The sequence below is a fragment of the Lasioglossum baleicum genome, chromosome 13 (genome assembly GCF_051020765.1).
Source record: "Lasioglossum baleicum chromosome 13, iyLasBale1, whole genome shotgun sequence".
Classification (NCBI taxonomy): Eukaryota; Metazoa; Arthropoda; class Insecta; order Hymenoptera; family Halictidae; genus Lasioglossum; species Lasioglossum baleicum.
In genome coordinates, this window is record NC_134941.1 from 13399542 (window position 1) to 13417232 (window position 17691).

Sequence of the window (17691 nt, forward strand, 5' to 3'; positions counted from 1 at the left end):
GGACCGTTCGGTCCATTCGAACAGTGAGACTATTTTATTCTAACTTGAAAACATTTCTTCCGACCTAGAATATTTCCATGATTTTTTTTCATTTTATAGATATGAAGCTAAATGTTTAGTAATTGGATTAGTAGACTGACTTTATAGCAGAATTGAGTAGATGAAATTCAAAATTGTTGGAAAATTTTAAAAATTGAACACGTCAATATATCATTTCTCGTCTGTTAGAATAGTTAAGGGAAGAAATAAAGTTCAATTTAGTTTCTATTTCTCGCAATCGTTGCAGACAATTTTTATTTTGATTGAATAGAGACATATTTAATAATGTGAACAATATTTTGAATAATGGTACAGCAATGTTTAGTGGTGTCAACGCACATGGTAAAGGGACAAGTTGAAAGCGTGGGAGATCGGTTGGGTTGGGATCCGAAAAATCCCGATCATCCGCACGAGTTTCATCGGCGATGGTGCGCTCGCGCATTCGGATTCCGCGCGAGACGAGGAGGAAGCGCGACCGGTGTCGGAAAGAGACGCGGGACCTTATCAATATTATCAGTGGGCCGTGCAAGGGGGTGAGAGAGCGAAGATGGGGCGGTGTAATCGGGTGGCGTTCGGGGCGGAGAAGCGGAGAGGAGAGAGCGGAGGATCGAAACGCGCAGGCGTCGACTAGCAACCGACCCCCCTAACGGTGCGGTCGTCGCCGGCGTCGTCTTTCGTCGTCGTCGTCGTCGTCGCCGAGAGACGTCGGCCCGTCGCGACTCCTCGTAGTTTTCAGTTCCGACCGAACGACGGCGACTAGCGGAAACCCATCGCGCCACACATTGATAGATCGGGAGCGCACACACGACGCCTCGTCACGTCTCGCAATCGAGCGGTCTTTCGTGTACTCTCTCACTCGCGTACTCTCTGCTGGGTCAGAGACAGAGAGCCGCCGGGTTCCGGCACGCGGGTGCTTGGGAACGCCTCCCCTTTTCGGGACACCGGTAGACGCACCCGATTCGAAGGTGGGAGCAGCAACAGCACGCGGGAAAGCAACAGTGTTTTAGCGGAACGGGCTGGGTCAGCGAGTAGTAGTGCCGGTCGTTGGTTCTCTCTGGTTCTCTGGTTCGGGATCCCGAGCGTGGTATAATGGAAGGTTCGCGAGGATTGTGATGCACCACGCCGAGGACGATAGTAGGTCAGTGACGCAGGAGCGAGAGCGATCCGTGAGTCGCAAGGTGGAACGCGGGCACCGCATCCTCGTCGGTGGTTCGGTGACACGTCGTTACGGGAAGAAGGGGAGGAGCTCGATTTTTCATCGATTTTTTCGACAGCCCTCCGACACAGCGGAGAAGTGGTGAGGAGAGGAGAAGAGAGACTCTGTGCGTGTGCACCCTGTGCGAAAGGTTCGTGGTGCGGATAGGAGGTTGTTCGCGCAGGAACGAAGGAACGGAGGATCGTAGAGACAGAGACAGAGGCAGAGGTCGCGGAAGAACGGTGGTTGTTCGGCGCGGCGGGCAGTGTCAGTGGCCGTCGCCAACAGGTTACTCGGGCCGGATGAGTATTTCGAGAAATATCGAGGGGAGAAGGTTGCGAGAGCCGCCTCGTGACGCGCGCCGTCGCCGTCGTCGCCTCTCGGTCAGTCCCTCGGAGAATGAAGAAGAGGTATAAAAATACCTGTCCCTGAGGCCTGCTCTCGAGAAGAGCTCTCGAGGTGAGATGCACGACTGGCTGACCCCCGTGAACCAGGACATTCGATTCGGGGGTGTGCGCGTTCCGACGTGACACCGGGTTCGCATCGTGCTCGCAATCGCGTTCGCATCGTGTTCGCATCGGGTCGTCGTGTTCGATCAATCTCTCGGACACCCGAGCTCGCGGTTCTGGAAATAGTCGAGAACGCGGACCACGTGCCTTCTTCGACATCGCTCTACCTTTACCTCTCTCTCTTTCTCTCTCTCTCTCTCTATCTCTATCTATCTGTCTCACTCTCTCTCTCTCACTCTCAATCTCTTTTTTCTTTTTCTGCTCCGATTGCCCCTGACATCGTGTCTCAGTTTTCCCGATATCTCGGCCATGGTACACGGGATTTTCTACTTTCTGCCGAGTCGGGATTTCGCAGCGGAGAAACAGGCGAGCGGCTCGCGCGGGACACTGGATCGTCTCTGCTCGTTCCGGCGTCGGTGAAGACCAAGCGAACAGGACCGGAAACGCTCTCGGTCCGACAGGCGACGCTCCCGTGTGGAAATGTTTGCGGAATCCGCTCCTCCGAGACGTCATCCGGCCGCAGGGAAGCTTGACTACGAGCCGACCAGGTCGATTCCGCACCGGATCAACCTCTCCGAAGGGAGCGCACCGCGGAGGTCCACGCTCCGAGACGCCGAGGAAGCGCTGACCGACGAATCTGCGCGTGCAACAGAGACGGAACGCGCGGAACCCGCTCGCTCGAGAGATTAGGAAGAGGACCTCTCTCTACCGTTCTGGAATTCGTGGAGAAACGTGCGCCGCGAACAACCGAAAGAATATCGCCTATAAATAGATGTTTTCTTGCATGGACCGCGCGGCTTGAGACGACCAGACGTTCGAGCTCGAAGCAGAAGCGGAGAGCAGCCTCGTGGACGCGAGACCTTCCTTGGATCGCGTCCTTGGATCGACCGGTTTCGCGGAACAGCATGAGCGAGCAAAACTCCGGTACCGAGGGATCCCGATGAATCGACGATTTAGGATATAGGTAGACGAAGAACCGGGTCCAACATAGAAACCGGAAGCTTCCTCGAGGAATCTCCGAGGCGTGAAACTAGAAGAATAATTCGGGCCAACAGTGGAACTTCCTCGTTCGTTATCCTCCCTCTTTTTGTACGTACGCAAGGAAGCCGAAAGCAAAGGAACATCGTTCGACGTCCGAGCAGCAACGAATCTTATTCTCTCTTCTATCTCTTTCTCTCTCTCTCTCTCTGTTTCTATCTCCTTCAACTACTCCGTCGGTCCTCCCCTCTCTTCGCGTCCACAACACTCATACACACACACACACACACATAAATAGGCAAGAACAAAGGGTTCAAGAAGGAAAATCGCGAGGACACGTCGCCGTTATTAGCCGGTGTATATTTTTCTCTATTTCCTCCCTTTCCTACCCCTCTCACTCTCTACCATATTCTTCTTTCTTCTGTCTCTTTTCTCTCTGTCTTTCTCATCCCGAGTTTCTCTACAATTTCTATCTCTCTGTCCTCGATGATCATTATGCTCAACTCGTGCTGTGCTTTTTTCTACCGTGCTTGTACGCATGCTGCGAGTGTTTTCTCAGTGCTGTAGTGTTACGCGTTAATTATTACACAGGCTTAACGAGCCAACGTTCGAACGCCAAACGTTTCGTCGGCCCAGGTACCTGGGAATAGTCCTGAGATGCCTGTTAGACGAGGTCACGTGGCGCCCAGGACAACGATCATCGAAACCATCATCAAGAAGTTCGATACACACGGTGAGTCTACTTCTCGGCCATCGAATTTAGGGGATATCCCCGATCCTCGAGCAGTCGAGTGGTCACCGAGCACCCCAATTTCTTTCCCCTGGCACGCTTTTCTCGAGAGAAAATGTTCCAGCTAATTTAGTATGCTTCCTGTAACAAAGTAATGCCATTCAAATTTATTCATGGGGTGCCGGGAACACCCCACTGCTTAGAGATTAACTCTCGCAGCCCGGGATGGGTCAATGTGGACCTGCACGCGTCTGCTACCCTTTTATCAGTCGCACGGCTCTTTGCTCGCAACAGAGAATGCGAATAATTATAATAAGTCTAATTAGACTGCTGATAAGGATGCGAAATGGAAATTTTGCCCGTGGAACGTAAGAAACGGGTGCCATGTACGAAGTCCTCTCTTTAATCGTTTCGGTCAGTTGAAAATAATACATTGATTGTACCATTTAGAATGAGATTTATTTTGCGATTTCTCAGGCAACTTAAAGATCCCATGCTCGTAGAATTTCTGTTTTTTATCAGCAAAAGATTGCGCTATATGACTTTCTACAACTTTATTTGAAATCATAAAGAATAACCTGGAGTGAAATAGAAATTTATCTTTCCTCGCAATATGTTTAATAGGTTGACATTAATATAACAGTATATTTAAATTTTTCCAATTTGTTCGCTGTTTTACATTACATTTACTCATTTCTGTCATAAATGCATAAAATCCGCTGTCTAGATGAAAAACTTTTCGAACGACCTAATATATTATTTAAAATCGTATCTACCGATTTTCGTCATAAATGCGTAAATCCCGCAGTGTACGAATAATTAACGGGCAACCAAGATGTACAAACAATTCCGAAGCAAGCGGAACGTTCGAGTGGCGGTTCGGCGTAGTATTTGTAGAGGAGCGTAAAAAGTTGTTAAAGGGAACACGGTAAATGGACACTTGGGTTTGAATAGACCCGGCAGGGTACTCCGCGGGAGGAAGAAAAGTAAATTTCAATGCTACAAACCAGCGAATATCTTAAGACGACCCACTTTGGATTTCCTGTTTCACGATCATTGAAAACATAAAGGATCTCTCGCGGGAGAGGATCGCTTTGACATCAGCGTCGCGTTTTCCAGCGTTAGCACAGTTCCGCCGTTCGACGGCGGGGATGTAACCTTAAATAAAATCTCGCGTTTGTCCGGATTAAATTTGTCCGGGGCACAACTGCAACTGTGCCGAGGGCAGCTAATTAGCAGTCTACACGCGAATATTCTGATCGTCGTAAAACAAAAAAACAGGAGCACGGTAATTGTAGATGTTCCCGGTGCAGGAGGGCAACGGGGCGATGCAATTTACGCAAAATTATAAATGATCGTGCGCGCACGGCGCACGTGTACAGGCGGGTCCGAACGGCCTACTGATTAATTTATCACGCGCGCTGTGTACACGCAGACGGAAGGGACACGATCGTGCCGCGAGATGGAAAATTTTAATTAAACCCGGAGACGATCAATTCCACGGTTCGACGTGCACTCTTCTCGGGCGTCCGCTTCGATCAGGTTAGAACGGGAGGAGACTTGTCGCGGAGCGAGCGAGCGGCCAATCGAATAAAGCGAAATTGATTCTCTCGTTTTCTGATCGCTTCTCTCCTGCTCTCTTCCCTCGTTTCTCTTATTTTCATAATACCCGAGGTCGCGTGAAAACTTTAATGAAAGTTTCCCTTCGAGTGGCGGTTCTCCGTCCGTTTCTTCGGCCCGCGGAGGAAAAAAGATGAAAATAAAGTTAGCCGGGGGTCCGGAGGATCGTCGTTCTGGCCGGCTCTCGATATAATCGAAGAGTTTTTCAGAAGTACTCCAGCTGGTATATATGGGACGAGCAGGCATCGAGCCAGAACTCCATTTTCAATATTATTTAAAACATCTCCAACGGAGGAGAGAGCCGAGGGGTGAGGAGAATGAGGGGGATCCTCTGGTCTCTCTCTCTCTCTCTTTCTCTTTACCTCGTATATCTCGCGGTGGCGGAGAGAGTCTCGGTTAAACGGAGGAAAGGGGTAGTTCTGTCTCACAATGGGACAATGCATGTCACTGGCAATATCACTCGAGGCATGCCCCTCAAGTCCTCGCTGGGGAACAGAACCCGCGGAAAACCGGCCGAGCAGGGGGCCAGGGGCAAGCCAACGGGGCAACGCAACCGGCCGATTTCTTTCGCGTTCTGACAATCACGTCACTCTCCTCAAGCAAGACCGGCCGCATTTTCCACCGATTTTTCTTGCTCGGTTCTCCTGTCTCAGATAAGCGACAGATAACAAATGCTGTTACCGCCGCGTTTTAGAACGATTCTTCGTTTACGTTGCTCCACGAATGTTTGACTTTTTCATGAATGAATTCGCTCGAACAGGTTCATAGAGCACTATAGCCGACAGCAACGAGTTGTTGTCGCCGTGAACGCGCACGCTTTCGGTGGGACGCGATCCAAAGCGAGGATTAAGTGCTCGAAAGAGTGCCGAGCCCGTTTGCATAAAGGTTCAGGCCGGTGCCAACAGATGTGATTCCCGGTGAAACATATTTCCGCCTCCGGAAGACGGGGAATCGTCGATTCCGCGTGTCCGAAGATCGAAAAGGAAAGCGATCCCGGTCCAAGAAAAACGTTCCTTGGTCTATAGTTAGTTTTTAGCAAGGTTCGGACTCCATTGTCCAGAAAGGAGAACGATCTTTAACGGACTATCCGAAATGCCTTTGGATGACCAAGACGTTTTTAGCAGGAACCGTGTTCCCCCGCAATTTCCTTCGGGTGTTTCGCGGGACGGGGATTCACAAAGGGTGAGATGGAGGTAGAACGAGTCGGATGAGGTCGCTCGTATCATCGCTCGTTTACAAAAGCCACCGGGCTGTCGTACAGAAGGGCGCACGGTAATAGGCATTAACGCGATAAATTCTTGGGAAACCTTTGGAGCGCCAATTTATATAATAAAAAATATGTATGCCAGCCCCTTCAGGGTGGGCTTTTGTCCCGGTGGCATTGCTGTCCGTCAAGCCTTGGCTTCTAATCTGACGTCCTCTCTATAGCGGGCACATCCAACCCCGTTCGCCGCCTCGTTTCTCTTTTTTTCTTTTTAGTTGGCACCGCCTCCTCCTCCTTCTCCACTTCCTTCGATTCCTCCTACTCCTCCACCACCTCCGCTCCTTCTTCATCAGCCAACGGCCATCTTCTCGATACTCTTCAGCTGTCCTCTTGTATCCTAATCGAATACGACGTTGGAGGGCAATCTATCCCGCAGGCAAATACCGGCAAATTGCATCCGAGGGCCTTGAAAACAGCTAAATCGTACAGTAATCGACCAACCATCATCTCGCGACGATGACAAAGAACGACGACGCTGGGATTTCCTTCGCTGAATAACAAATGAACCAGTCTCGCTCTGGACGCGTTGAGACGCTTAACCCTAAAACGGTGACCTTTGTCACGTTGACGGGACGGGACTTAGAGTTCCACTCCGCCTGTCCTATCCGCCATCTAATCCACCGACCCCGAACCTCGGCACTTCCCTCAGATTTACCCCTCGGTAATTTCATCGTCCATCCGGTTTTACGCCCCTGTTGCAATCTCGCCCCTTGCCGTACCGTTTCCACTAGACAACTTTCTCGTTCATAGGTATGTGACGATTTCGCTGACGATACACGCAGCTCATATTTACTCTATGTCCACTGTGACGCTTGGATATCGATCAGAGAAATTGAAGTTCAGAACTTCAAGGGGAAGTGGTTATGCGCAACACTTCACGAATCGATTGCCTCTAGAAAATAAAACGCAAAGAGAAAGTTCTTCGAATTTTCCCCGATTCGGCGGCACTAAGCCTGGTTATTAAGGAAATTTATTCCCAAGGGGAAAAAGCGAAGCATCGATCAAGTGCTTTGACGGTGAAAAAAAAAAGGAAACCTTGTGCTGTCAAGAGTTACCGGAGAAAAAGCCAGCGCGGAGAGAGTAGCCTTTGCGGCAAGATCGAAGGAACTATCTAGACCTACACCGATAGACCAAAGAAGCAACTACGACTGTGTATTACAGCGAGCAGGAAGAAACGTCGGGCGAATGATTAATTAAAAAATCTAGAGAGTGCGATGCGGCACAATAGACTCTCGTGGGATGTGCGCAATTTACAACGTCGCCGGTGAAATTGATTTTCTGTACGCGGATGAATCAGCGATTCCATAGGGATTTACGGGCCGCGTTCTCGAGGAGCGTCTCGATTCGCGGAGGCGTCGAGAGAGAGAGAGAGAGAGAGAGAAACAGAAAAAGAGAACGATATGAGGATAGAGACAGACTGGTGTCGAACAGTGTGTCGACAAGCGGATGATCGAGCTGCGGGCTGATACGGCGGAGTTTCGGCGGCGCTTCCGGCGCCAGAAATCGACTGGAACTTCAGATAGTTGGATCCCGATGCGCCGCGGTGTTTTGCTCCGATTTTCTTTGGTCCCAGTTTGAAACACCGCTCCCGGTAATTTCGAGAGAGTTTCGCGTTGTGCTTCCCCGCCCTGTTTCCCAAACATAAATCCATCAAATCCTCGCTCGTAAACGCCACGCAACAACTTCACCCCCGCTCGACAGTTCTCGTTCAAGAAGTTCGACCGGGCCTCCAGAGCGAAGTCGGAAAGAAAGAGAAAGAGACCTCGCGTTGTAATTAAATCGTTTCGCGGATAAGAGAAATTTATAAGCAACAACAAACGTGACCAGGGAAGGGTGGATTCTTTCCCTCGCGAGCGGCACGATTTGCGGCTCGATCCGAATTGTCGACTTTTAATAGCTTCGTACACGAAAACGACAGCCCGTGCCAGGTTCCTGGTGTCACATTTTCGAGCCAGCCTCGCTCGTGCACGCGTGAACACGCCGAGCAGCTTTACCGACCACCTGTCCTTGACACCGATCACCCCCTAGCCTCCGCGTAATTAACACCGCGTTCAAACCTAATTGCTATTACGTTTCATCGCCATTTCCTGACTACATCACAGCGCCGACACCCCGCCGACGAACATCGACGTCGGAAGATTCGCTGACTTCGCTTGCGTCGAACTTCGCGGAACTTCGACGCGGTTATTCAGTTTCTAAGTACGGGAACACGGTGGAGCGAGAGCGGCGCGGTGATTTTTGATACCGTGTGTGTACCGCTATTCAAACAGTCGCGTTTAATTACATTGGTTTGGTTTTGCTATCCTCGATCTCCACGCGCTGCTGTTTTCCTCGTTTCTTTCGAGAATTAGCAGTATTTCTATTGAATTTTTATAATAGAGAACCGTGTACCTAGTGAAAGAAACGTTCCCCTTGATTCCCAGTCTTTTCTAACACTCATGAGCAGAGGATTTAGAGCAGCACAGGCTGCGATCTTCTTCGACGTGGACCTTGCCGATGTTGTCGCGTTAACGGTCCGATAATCGGTTCGCGGAAATCGCAATGAAGATGGTGGACGTTTGCTTCCGACGCGGCTTTCGGCTCTATTTCTTTCGTCGGCGTCCACGCGGTGTACGCGTACATAATAACGAGGATACGTGTGCTGCCGCGCGCGCGATAAATTCGTCCAGAAAGTTTGGGCTGTTGCCAGGATGGATATTTAAAATTCTCCGCGGTCCTCCACGAACCCCCACCCCCCGCCGTTCGTTGGTTTTTTCTCTCCCTGGTGGTCCGGAGAGGGTGGCGGGTGGCACGGCATTATAGATCTATAGATCTATAGATGCTAATGGACGGGTTCATCAAGGCGGTTGCCAATCGAACCGATTGCTATAATTACTCCGGCTTCGAATGCATTATTCACGCTGGCCCTGCCGCGGAGACGATTATGAATAATTCGATACCGGGGATTCTGCCGCTTTTTACTCGTCCCTCCTCTCTCTCTCTCTCTCTCTCTCTCTCTCTCTCCCTCTCTGTCTCTTGCATTTCGTTTTTACATCGGCTAGAATGTCGAGGGTTATCATTGTCCTTCATTCTGGAGAGAGAGGATTGTTTTTACTGCGTCCACATCGTTACTTTCAATGTCTTCATTCGAGAATCGCGGAGTGTCGGTCCAGCTGTCGGATCTCCATGTTCTCCAACGTTTATCCTTTCTCGAGTGACTTTTAACGAAATGCACACTCCTCGGCGTTCATGCTCGAGCGAACAGCTGGACAGGAGGCTAATTAAGTCCGCAGACTAAACACCGGCTGTCCGGGAATGATCGATCGCCTCCTAATTCGTAGTACCGGGCTGTGAATAATAATCCTGATTTAATCCGCGGCGGCCCTTTGATGTACAACGAACACGAATCACGGGAATCGTACACGGCTGGTAAATTTATTCATCGGGTGACAATAATTAGGACGCTCGTACAACGTTGAAGGTTTCAGAAAACCGACACGACGACGCAATAAAAAGAACCCAAGAAAACGAAACACAGCTGGACCGGAAAGTTTTACCGCATCCGGCATATTCGCCTGACACTGCGCCACCGGATCATGATTTATTTCGATCTATAAAACACTCCCTTGAAAATAGCAGCGCCAGCGACGCGAGACTTCATCTTGAATCGCGCTTTTCACCTCGGTGTATTTTTGCGAAAAATGAACTTGAGATCCTCTTGCAAAACAGTTATTCTCTTATTCTCTTATTCTGGCAATCGAAAAACCAATTTCACTGTTCGGAATTGGTTTTCCGATGCGCTTCTAACAATCCGCGTAAGTCGAGGACTTGTTGTATTTAGATACGCCTGGAAATATATGGAAAAGAGTAGAAGAAGACCCAAAGTGGTAAAATAACGATCGATTTCAGGGTCAACCCGCAGCCGATCGGCGAAAACGCATCGATCGTGTCGGAATGCGGTATATTTCGGTGAGCCGGGACACCGGAAAGTTCTGTTGACCGATAATGGCAGTGAGCATCGTGGGCCAGAGTACTACGACGAATCCCGTAACCAGAACTTAGGAAAGCATCGCCAAAAATAATACAGGCCCGTCGCGAGGCAGGAAACGTTCGACAAATATTAAAGGCGATTTCGTTCGCGGGTGGAACGTATTTATGGATGCTGGGCTTTGACGCACGACAGGTCGTTTCTGCTCTGCGATTCCTGTTCGGTGATTCTCGATCGCCGTCTCCCAACCTCGATCATCGAGAGCGACTGCATCGGCCGCGTCACACACTGCACGCCTATTTATTTCGTTTGGAAATACGCCACTATTTTTAACCCTGTCGAAATATACAGGGGTGGTTTCGAGGCCGAAAGTAGCAACCCTCGCGTAAATATCATTCGAACGTTGGATAAGTAACCTTCCGCAAAAATGAACACGTAATGCGATCAACGGACGATCCACTGAATAGCTCGATAAGTAAATTCAATGTACAACTGTCTCGTTTTATGCACTCGAAATATAGTATCCCTTATGCGTTACAAGAATCAAAATTGTAGAAAACTTTAACATCAAACGTTGAAGATCAGTGCTTTCCGATTCCGTTTTCTCCTTGCAAGACGCTCTTCACGTGAAACGTAAAAATGAATATAACGACGGCCGGGCGACTCGTTTGATCGAATACTTTCTTCCGGGAAATTTTCCGCGAACTTTTCCCTCGAGCTTTCTTTCTCCGTTCGTTCGGGGCTTCTAGTCCGACGTGGTTTCGTTCGCTAACGCTGTCTCGCGTTTCAATGAACGCCTGCTAAGTTTTCGCGGAGTTCGCGAGAGCTTTATTACCGCGCGCCTTTGTCGCGCGATGTTCCGTTGACTCGGAGAATGCCGGCGAAGAATAAGAGACGAAATGAGATCGCCGCCTCGAAGGGCGAGCCACGGTTAACAGCTGCTGTTAATCCGATCTCGATGGGGAATTAAATGAAATGGAAATGAGATAAATTGCGCCCCGTAGCGAGAAGGGGAGTAATTCGATTCCAAATGGATAAGAAAAACGAGGAAAAAGGAAACTGCGACGGGGATGGGATATCATCGGGGAAAGTGATTTGCTATGTATACCGGCCGAGTGTTTGTCCTCCCATTCAATTTTTCTACTCCGAATTCCAATTTAAACTATTATTGCTCGCTAGGCTGAGGAACTGGGTGGATCTGTGGCTCGGAGAAATTGCAGAACAGAGATTTTTCGTTATTTTAAGGTTTCGAAAAACCGAGAATTATTATTATTATTATTATTATATACGGACCGAGGTCCTTTTATACAAATGTATACATTTTTTACAGTACAACTGATAAAAACAAAAAGAAGACATAACAAAAAAAAAAGTCTTAACCTAAAATCTTAACCCAAGTCTTAACTAAAATTTACATAAGCATGGACCGCGCGAAACTAAACAAATACAGGTATGATTAACAAATAGTATTGCGAAATTTTGTTTTGAATGCCTGTAACGTGCCATTAGAAAAATCGATATTGTTGTAAAATATGTTAGAGCTAGCAATAATGCGATTTAATGGATTTATTACTCCATATGAGGATTTGGATTTCATTGTTTGAAATCCTGCTCTCGTTCTCAAAACACGTTCATGTACGTAGAAATTGATTTGCCTCAGGAGTGCGGGACAATCTATATTATTATTAATCAAATTGAAGATAAAGCTCTGGTAGGAAACTGTTCTACGATCGGATAATGTTTCAAGGTTGACTGTGTTTAATATTATAGAGTAATTATGATCAAAGAATGACATTGGGTTGTTTGTCTTATATGCACAAAACCTGAGGAATTTATGCTGCACGCTCTCTAGCAGGATTTCATATTTAACGCTTTTCGGAGACCATATAATTGAAGCATATTCTAACTGGGGACGGACAAGGGTAATATATAGCAACCTAAGTGTATGGATTGAAGGAAATCTGTGAAAAAACGAAGTATGAAACCGAGCATTCTTGAAGCGGAGTTGACAATGTGATAAAAATGGTTGGAAAAGTCTAGGGTAGAGGAGAAGTGAATTCCTAAGTCGTTAACTTCTGTTATTGAGGAGAGAATACAGTCATTAAGGCGGTAAGGATATATAAGAGGTACAGAACGACGGGAGGACCGCATAATATAGCATTTTTTAATGTTAAGATCCATAATGGATGGATTGATTAATGGATGGATGAATTATAATGGATGCGCGTCAAAATAGACTCGGAATACGTGTCTGTTAAATCGATCGCCCGCGAGACTCCCGCGGATTCGTCGGTTTTTTATTTCGCGATGCGCCGCTGCCACCGGATGGATCGATTGTTTGTTTTTCTCGATATCCCGCGAGAGCCGGAGCAAGAGATCATTAATTCTGGAACGTTTCGCTTTGAGGATCGCGTGCGCCTCTGCAAAAATTAATTTGCCCATCAACGTTGGAAATTGTAAATAATCGTCCGGGCAACTTTGTCACTCGTTGACTTCGAATCTACGGAAGTCCCTCGATATCGACGTGAATCGATTTTCAACGGCGAATCTGCTGCCATCGAAATTGTAAAGATGCTTTCAATGTTGTCTCTTTTCATTTTTAACGAAGGAAAGTACGAAGGCTGTTTATCTTCTCGCTGTTCATCGTTAAGCTCATCGAGTGGACCAGAATAATTTTTGAAAGAATAATGGTTGGATGTTTGAGCCCGCTTTTGAGGAGCGAAGTAATTTCGAATCTGATTGAAACGATGCGCGATGGCGAGAATGTGAAACGAAACCGACGAAAAAGTTTCCAGCGGAAACGTGAATGTTGTCGGGTCGGGTGCAAAATGGTTGTCCAAGGCGCGTGGTGGTCGTGATTTAACGTGGGCCACATGTGTCGCTGAAATATATTTCGAAATTGAGTACTGGCCTAGGCACCATTCAAATTAGCGTTATAAATACACGCGATGCCACGCTGGAACGATTTTCACGCGAGTCGCTCGGATTCCGTCGCCTCGAAAGTCGGTCGTCGTCGATCTACACTTTCCTCTGCGAACCTTAACCCTTCTGAATTACAGTTCCAACGTGACTCGAAATCACGGAAATATTTTTCACAATGTTCCAGATACTTTCGACTGAAACAAACTTGCGAAATGAAACATAGTCCAAAAACTGGCTCTAAGCCCAGAAATGTAATTTCCGAACTGAACGATCAGTAAAATATAAAGACACCTAAAATTTCAGCGAGCTACAATTTCGCTAAAAAATGGACTTGCCCAATTTGTGCGAAACTCCTTAATTCCAGTTTGACTCGTCGCAGAATTTTTCCAGACTGATGTGTGTGTTTCGAGGCGCTCGAAGCAGTAATTGTCGCAACAAAAGTGCGATCTCCGCGATGCATCTTGTCGAGGAGGCTCTCTTTGAGCCACCAGCTGCGCGGTTTATTATTTTTCATTGGCCCGACGTTCCCCAGTCGATTTACAGCTCTTTGAAGATCCCTCTGGGCCGTGTTGCACCGTGTTGCACCGCGTCTCGTGCACTTTCGCGGGCCGTTTGCAACGCCACATGGTAACAATCGTTCAAGACGCATCGCCTCGCGCAACGGGGTCGTGAAACCAGATGAATCGGAGACTTTATTGCCGATTAGCTCCGTAAGAATCACCGGCGGTGCTTGTTTTTCCACCGGCGAGATACCTCCCCGCGCCCGGAGAATAACCGTCGATCCATGGAACCACGGATCCACCACTATTCGCGATCCGAGCCGGATCAAAATAAACCGCGGGCTTTCCCGGAAATCTTTCTTCAATTATACATTCTATTATTCCAGAAGCAGAGGGTCTAGCTATGCGCGCCGCGGTTTATTGCGACTCGCGGATATTGCGTTCTTCGCGAATCGAGGCTCCTGCAACCTTGCTTTCGCCGCGGTTCTTCTTCCACACAGCCGCAATTGAATTAAGTCCTACGAAATAACAGCTTTCATACACTTCAGCGTGGACTTTATATTCCTCCTGACCTGCCAGAAACAGATTTTTAGGAGTCTTTCTCTGTTTATGAAAATTTCACGGTCCCGGGGCAATTTTCTGTAGACTAGTTTTTGTGGAAATAAAGTTCAAAGTAAAATTTTTAGGAAAATGTCACTTCGTGGCCTCGATTTACACGCTGGAAACTACTCTAGAGATTTTTCGTCCAATATTTCGAGATGTTCTGCTCTAGTGTTTCTAGGGTTAATGCACAGGGCACATAGAATTTTTCCGGACGCCGGAGAAAAGTTTCGCCGGTGGTGCGCGGCCTAAGAGCTAAGAATCTCCAGAGGCTTGTCTTTACGCTTGTATTTTCAGGACGACGGGGATTAGATTGGATTTCCTCGGAATTTATGTGGCTATCCCGGGGCCGACTCGAACGAATTCCGATACAGGACACCGATTGCGATCGTTTATTAAACCGGAACCGGTAATCTTCCGCGGTATGAATAGATTTCGATTAATCCCCGCTGGTCGCCGATAGGATCGATCGCCTTGGACACGGCTCGGAATACCGTCACGTCGGTGCGGCGTCGGGCCACCGAAAATATATTTCCGATGCGATCAGCCAGCAGAGCTCTCTCGCGGATCTTAAAATTCACGTTCTTTCGTAGAATCTCTATTTTGCTCGACGACACGGCGCTGCGAGAGTGCGTTCTTGGCACAGACGTCTTTTCCCGGCCGCATACTTCGCCGGAGTCCCCGTGGACAACGGTTTAAAGGAGCAACGAGATGACTAAGTCGACAGAAACCAACGAAGGAAAGTTACCGACGCCTGTTCACGACCACGGTCACGATTCCAGCGGCTCCGTAATTCCATCAGCCGCGCTCCACTTTACGTTTTCCGAGCGGTACGCCTCTATAATGGTCATCGCGACACCCTCTTCACGCCAACGCTCCGAAACCGTGTCGGATCTTACACGTTTCAGCCATTTACAATTTTCGCAAACCGATTTTCGAAGCCCGAGATCCCGCGGGGATTTATTTGACAAACTGCGGGGACGATAAAATGCTAGTATGCCTTCCGTGCAAACCCTGTTTTTCGATCGCACCTGTGTATCGTATCGATCGCTCTTCAACAATGTTAACAATATTACAACAATATTAACAGCTCGAAAAATCAATACCAGAGAGAACACGGAACTATGACTCGAGAAAATAAAGGAGTAATACGACACGTGTCACGCGTACCACAGTAAATTATTATTCTGTATAATGGAGATCAGTTATAACACGCGTAAAATAGTACATTGAATTTTTATGCAATGTACGCTGCAGTTCACCTCGCGTACAATCGAGAATGAACTCTCGTCGAGCCTGGAATCGGAGCGTCTGACCATGGCCGACCGTTTCCACTGGCAATTACGACTCCTCTTCTTCGAACTCGATTATCCCGCAAACGAAGCATCGCACGTGCAAACTTCCCTCCACACTTTCGACTCGTTTTTTCCATGTAGAATATCATTCCACTTGTTAGCCGAGAGCGCACGCTTTCGTTCCGACGCTTTTCCCTCTTTTAGTCCATCGGTCGATTCACCGTTGAAAAAATATTTTTGCTATTCGATTGGGAAGAATGGAGGGTCCAAAAAGAAGAAACGATAAAGAGAGCGGGAAGAGAGTGGAGCATTAAAATATACAGTACTTCCAGTACGAAACGCTTGGAAAGCGATCGAAAATCGCGCAGAGCAGAGCGCGCGATATTGTAATTCAAGTTGCCTCGTTCCCGGCGTAGGCTATCGACAGGTCGGAGGCGTTTCTCTTTCGTTTCTTCCTTTTTCCGGGGTTTTTTTCCCCCCCGACGGGAACCTCTTCGACCTAGGTCACAGCCGGATCACGGGCCAGTTCTATGTTTATATATAGTATAGGATGTTTAAATCGAACCGCGTGAGCGGATTTAAGTTTAACGCGACGACAAGGTCGCTCCAGCTTGTCACAACACTGCCCCGGCAGAGCCTAGCGTGACTCCATCGTATTTTCGGGTTTTCGGGGTAAGACGACCAGTTCACTCGTTTATCGTTCAAGGACACCGCGGCCGCAGATAAATCGAGAATCATCAGTCCCCGGTGCGCGAAACATAGTGTGCTGATATCGAGACTCTTTCTCTCTCTCTCTCTCGATTGCAGGAATAACAAAGTTGCGGTTGAACGTTCCTAGAAAACACTTCCGCCTCGCCAGAAATCTCAAACACGCCCCACCCGCTGATCTAAAGAAGCTATGACTTTCCCAGAATCATTTCACCCACGCTATCGTCACTCGGCACGTGCTGAACCGAACTATCCTTGGATCTCGCGTTATTTAGCTGGCGCCCCATTTCCCAGGGAAAACCGTGGATCTGTCCACTCCGGGTTTAACATTGTTGATTTGTAGTTCGAAATAATACTGGTAGAGGAAGAGGCGCAGTCCATAATTATCCGGACGATTCGGACCGGCGTGCTAATTTTGGAGAGCAGATCCTATTTACGATCCCTCGCTTTTGTAGATGTCAATACGCGTTAAGGATTGCCCTGTTCTGTGAACGTCCCACGGTGGGACGAAACGATCCGACAAGATCGAAAATCTGTAACTACGCTTCTGCTTTATACAGGGTGTCCCAGCTAACTTGACCACCTTGAATATCTTTGTCGTTTTTAAAGATACGTCAAATGTCTGAAGGACAAAGTTGAATGGTAAGATGGAGCTCATACAATACTTTTTACTCATACAATAATTTTTTTTAGAGATGTGAAGGTCTCACCTTCATTTTTTTGAATGGAATGAGGTATTTTTTAATACATCAATCGATGCAGCTGTGGTCAAGTTTGAATTTTTGACAGGTTAATCACTACATTATAGTCTTTACGTTCTGTTAATTTTAGTTTAGTTAATTACGAGAACAAACCTAATATATTAGAAACACAGCTCCTCGAAGGCAAGCATTGCTCCGAGGGGTGAGAATGAAAAATTCTTTATTCCACGTTGTGTGTTTGCAAACGATAAGAAATATTAAGGGCCAAGTCGTTTATTTAAACAAACGTGCTAAACTCTCCCTTCCAGCGCCCTTCAATCCGGACGGAGACCGACGTAAGATAAGACCGATAACTAATTACCACTAGGTTAGCAATTTACTAGCATTCATATCGTACTTGGTTATCAGTTTCACGGACGGTAAAAAGTTTCGAATAAATGTCACGGGCATTACCATCGATTAGCGATCGAAACGTGTAATTAAACATAACCGCGGGAGAGCTCCGGGACAAAAAGTAGGTTCCATTTACGGCGATAAATTCGGCCCGTTTATAACGCTGAAGTCATTAAAGGTGTCCGACGCATTACTGTCCCGGAAAGATAAGGGGCTTGTCGGTCTGTCAGTCGTAAATATGAAATATTGATTTAAAAGTGCCGGATTGGA

General features: G+C 47.8%; 1 protein-coding gene across 13 annotated transcripts in view; it reads left to right on the plus strand.

The window, feature by feature from the left end:
* The first annotated feature begins 702 nt into the window (after positions 1–702).
* Sei (potassium voltage-gated channel seizure) overlaps positions 703–17691 on the plus strand; it is a 137526-nt gene continuing 120537 nt past the window's right edge. For 9 of the 13 annotated variants that reach the window (XM_076437256.1, XM_076437264.1, XM_076437262.1 and 6 more), the window contains exon 1: positions 704–3454. In XM_076437256.1, coding sequence (XP_076293371.1) covers positions 3379–3454 — 76 coding nt within the window. In that variant the 5' untranslated portion in view covers positions 704–3378. Of the gene's footprint in view, positions 3455–17691 lie in introns of all 13 variants that reach the window. The other 4 variants (XM_076437261.1, XM_076437271.1, XM_076437257.1 and 1 more) reach the window with 3 other exon arrangements.